The sequence below is a fragment of the Phalangium opilio genome, unplaced genomic scaffold (assembly GCF_054372755.1).
Source record: "Phalangium opilio isolate 3A_F unplaced genomic scaffold, DU_Popi_V2 ptg000521l_1, whole genome shotgun sequence".
In the NCBI taxonomy this organism is placed as follows: Eukaryota; Metazoa; Arthropoda; class Arachnida; order Opiliones; family Phalangiidae; genus Phalangium; species Phalangium opilio.
This window is the reverse complement of record NW_028324240.1, coordinates 715,514-719,822: the sequence shown is the minus strand read 5'-3', so window position 1 is coordinate 719,822 and position 4,309 is coordinate 715,514. Positions and strand designations below refer to the sequence as shown.

General features: G+C 47.5%; 1 protein-coding gene across 1 annotated transcript; it reads right to left on the bottom strand.

Moving 5' to 3' along the window:
- Positions 1-981: 981 nt before the first annotated feature.
- Positions 982-2,502, bottom strand: LOC149589670 (uncharacterized). Its single transcript, XM_089861836.1, has one exon. It carries the CDS (start codon positions 2,500-2,502, stop codon positions 982-984), a length of 1,521 nt encoding a protein of 506 aa, XP_089717962.1.
- Positions 2,503-4,309: the final 1,807 nt, after the last annotated feature.

Sequence of the window (4,309 nt, the reverse complement as noted above, 5' to 3'; positions counted from 1 at the left end):
ACCTTGAACTTTGCGACCCCAAATACTATCGCCAACGCTTCTCTTTCTATTTGAGGATAATTTTTCTCCGCCTTGGTGAGTGTTCTTGAAGCGAAGGCGATTGGGCGTTCTATTCCAGCTTCGTCGGTATGCGATATTACCGCTCCGATACCGTAAGGTGATGCGTCACATGCAAATCTAACCGGTTTGTTTTGATCGTAGTGAGTCAGCACGTTCGAAGATTTCAGGGCAATCTTGACCTTGGCAAAGGCCGTTCGCTGTTCGCTTCCCCAAGCCCAGGGAATTCCTTTTTCCAGTAAGCGGTGCAATGGTGCTAACATTGTTGATGCATTCTGTATGAACTTTCGGTAATATCCAAACAACCCCAGGAAAGACTGAGTTGTTCGGTATTTACTGGTTCCGGTGCGTCATCAATGGCTTTGACTTTATCTTCCAGCGGATGAAGGTCATCTTTATCGATACGATGACCCAATATTTCTATAGAGTCTTGGAGGAATTGACACTTTTCCTGTCGGAGTTTCAGCCCTGCCTTCGCCAGTGCTCCCAGAACGTGATCCAACCGTTGCAGAAGTTCGTCAGGGTCCCTTCCGCCGATGGGTATGTCATCTTGGAATACGGCCGTGCCCTCAATGCCTTGTATCAAGGTTTCTATGTGACGTTGGAATAGTGCCGACGCGGAGGCAACACCGTACGGTAATCGATTGGGTTTGTACAGTCCTTTATGGGTGTTGATTACGACCACTTGTTTAGACTTCTCGTCTAATTCCAGCTGGGTGTATGCTTCCCTAGGATCGAGTTTAGCGAAATACTTGCATCCTGCCATCTCGGAGAAAATGTCCTCTGCTAGTGGCAATGGGTATTGTTCAATATCCAGTACTTGGTTAGCCGTGCGTTTGTAATCCCCGCATACCCGTAAGCTGTTCGTCTTTTTGACCAGAGGGACTATCGGGGAAGCATATTCCGAATGTGGGATGCTGGTAATTATTCCGGCGGCCTCAAGGCGATGGGTTCCTCTTCTAGCATGTTGCGTATGGCATACGGTACCGGTCTGGCTTTGCAAAATTTGGGTTTTGCTCCCGGCTTGACATGAAGGTGGACTTTGACCCCTCTGAGCCGTCCTAGACCCGGGGTGAATAAATCGCGGTGAGCGTGCAATATCCTGCCAAGTGACGCTTGATGGTTAGTGACGTGTGCTATCCTCGTTGATACGTGATTCGCCCCCTTTCGAAGTACGTTTAATCTTGAAAATATCCATTGTCTTCCGAGCAAAACTGGACCTTTTCCTTGGTATAGTAAAAGTGGAAGGCGGTCGTGTACCTCTCCGATTTGCGCCTTGACGTTGGCGACTCCCAGCACGGTGACTTGGTGGCCAGAAAAGTATGTGAGACTGTTGTTGAACGGTTCTAATGCCTGGTGGTGTCCGTGTCTTTTAAACTCTTCATATGGCATCATCGAGTATGCCGATCCTGTGACTAGCTCCATTCGCGAGGTGAATCCGTTGATTTGGCATTCTATGTAAACAGGCTCTAAGGTGTTACTGGACAGCGTGCCGTGGACATGAAACAAATGATATTCACATGGCGGCTCACGACCTGTGACGTTCATGGGTGCTACGTTGTGCACCGCCCCTTCTTCCCATCTGTGATGGCTGTCTACAGGTTGGTCGTATTGGTCCGTATGCTGTTGTGCCATGGTATGTACTTCGAAGCGTTCCGAGCGTGAATCGGGACGACGGCATGCCTTTCTACGGTGGCCCTTGAGTTCACATTTGTGACAGGTGAATTCGGAATACGGACAACGTGTTGAATTATGCTCACGCGATGTACATCTGTTGCACCCGAGATTTTGGTGTGATGTCGGTGGTTTCCTTGAATTTCGGCTTCTACGCTCGCCATATTTTCCTCTCGTGTCGGCGCGTACGATGTTTGATTGTGAAATCTTGTTGACTGGTTCCAGGAGTGAGTCGGACCTCCCTTTGATTTCCTTCGTATTTTGTGCTGCTGTCTCCATCGTTTGGGCCAGTTGTAGTGCTTGCGCTAACGTTATGTCTGCCTCGGCCAGCAGCCTATTCTGAATGGTCTCATGCTGGATGCCGCAGATGAATCTGTCTCGGAGCATGCGATTCAAAAAGTTTCCATAGTTGCAATGTTCGGCCATCTTACGGAGTTCTGAGAGATACGTGGCGGCTGATTCCCCCGGTAATCGGTTACGATTTAGGAACTTGTACGATTCCATAACCTCTGATGGTGTAGGGTGGAAGTGAGCTTGAAGGATCGCCATTAACTCCACCGTGGTTTTGTCTGTTGGTTTGGCTGGCGATATTAAGCCCCGTAACAGACTGTATGTGGGACCTCCTATGGCCGTGAGGAACATTGCCCGTTTCTTGTTTTCGTCTTCGTCCGTGATTCCATTAGCCAAGAATAAAAGATCCAAGCGCTCAGCGTAAACTGTCCATGATTGCGAGGCGTCATCAAAAGCGTCTACTTTGCCGAAAGCAGCCATCCCCGATGTGCCCAGGTAAGCTGCTGCGAGGTGTCCGTCTCTGTGGGCGTACTTGTTCTGACCACGTACCCGTGGCGCTAAGTTGATCTCGCCTCCGTCGCCATTGTTGTGTCGTGTTCTTAAAGGACTTGTTCAGTGTTTAAAACGTAATTAAGGTTATTTTATTGTAGTCGTATAAATACACATTAGCGCGATACCGCGAGCGTCGTCTTTAACATTCTTAGTCCCGGCCCGATAACAAGTGCGGTCTTATCTAATCTAATCTTTATATAGTCGGTTAATTCTTCCCTGGTGATATCAAAGTTCTTTGTTACCTAGTAGACCATAGATAAGCGTTTGGCCTACTACAATATAGATAAGCATTTGGCCTACTATAAAAATATCAATTAAAATTAAACAACGGTGGAAAAAATGACCAAAACTCTTAGAAGTTAAACTTTAGGAAATATTATAACAAACAATTTGAGGTATGAAACGTGTGAATTGGATGATTAGATCACGAGTTATGATCATTTTAGCGTAATTGGGCGGCCATTTTTCAAGATGGCGGACACTTTTAGCCCTCTTTAATCGTAGGATAGAAAAAAAGTCTTTGAAGAGCGCTTCCTTCTATTTGAACAGCGAAATTTTAAAGAAATCTTTAATTACTTTCGGTAGAAACTTTGCATTTCACGAAATTTATCAATTTAGCCGGTTTTAATGCATGTTTCCCAGCTTCCGGTTGGTTTAACGCGAAAAATGAATATAAGGTAAATCGTGTGGAATTTCTTAAGCTACACTATAAGATTTTTGATGATTCAATCCGATAATTACAGCCAAAGTTACGTAGCACTTTAGTAATTTTGTCGGCCATTTTTCAAGATGGCGGATTTTCCTCAAGTTGCTGATTGGGGGAGATTGCACCATGTGAAAGAGCGCTTCAAGTTCTATAAAAGCCCCCAATTTCAAAACTATCGCAATTTGTTCCGGGTTAGGCCCTTTTTTGAGCTAGATTGACTGTACTAGAGCTCCTATCCCGCCAACAAAAACCAGGAGAAGATGCGGTGCAATACTACAGAGACGTGCTAGTTTTATGCTCGCTAGCTAATTCAGCCATGACTGATCAGGAGAAGTTAAACCATCTCCTCCGAGGACTCCAGCCGGAAGTCAGGGACCGGATGGTTCTGATGGAACCCACAAGCACCGCGCAATTCCTAGAGAAGTTGCAGCTCCTGGCCACAGTCAGCACCCCACCAAACTCGGCCGCCATCAGCGAGAGCCGAATAATGGACCTCCTTAACACACTTCTCAAGGCACAACCAAATCAAATCGCTTACGTCCTCTACGGCGGCAGCCACCCCCTTTCTGTATGCGCAACCATCGAATAGCGAAATTGAGTCCCTTCGTTCTGAAGTCCATGCTCTGAAAAAAGACATGGACGATATTAAACAGCTTCTACGACGCCGCGATTCCAGTCCTGGTTTCCGTTGCTTCCGTTGTGGCTCATCCGCCCACATGGCTGCCCACTGCTCGAGTGAAAATGACTTTCACGGCCGGGATCGATCCCGCTCTCCTGCTAATGACCACCGAGACCGTTACCGCTCTCCTTCTGCGGGACGCCAACAAGACTATCGCTCGGCATCCAGCTAGCGGCGAGACACCACTTACCCAACTTCGGAACGGTCAAACGACCGACGAAACTCGAACTATTTTCAGGGGGAGGAAGCTCCCCGTGGAGGGGAAGAAACAACTCCCCCCATCCCAACAACAGGAATTCGGGAAACGGACCCCGGCGGATGCAATAGGAGTAAACAAGCCGTCCGTACGC

Excerpts from the sequence above, each read along its gene's own strand:
- LOC149589670 (XM_089861836.1), bottom strand. The coding sequence starts at position 2,502 with ATGGCTGCTTTCGGCAAAGTAGACGCTTTTGATGACGCCTCGCAATCA.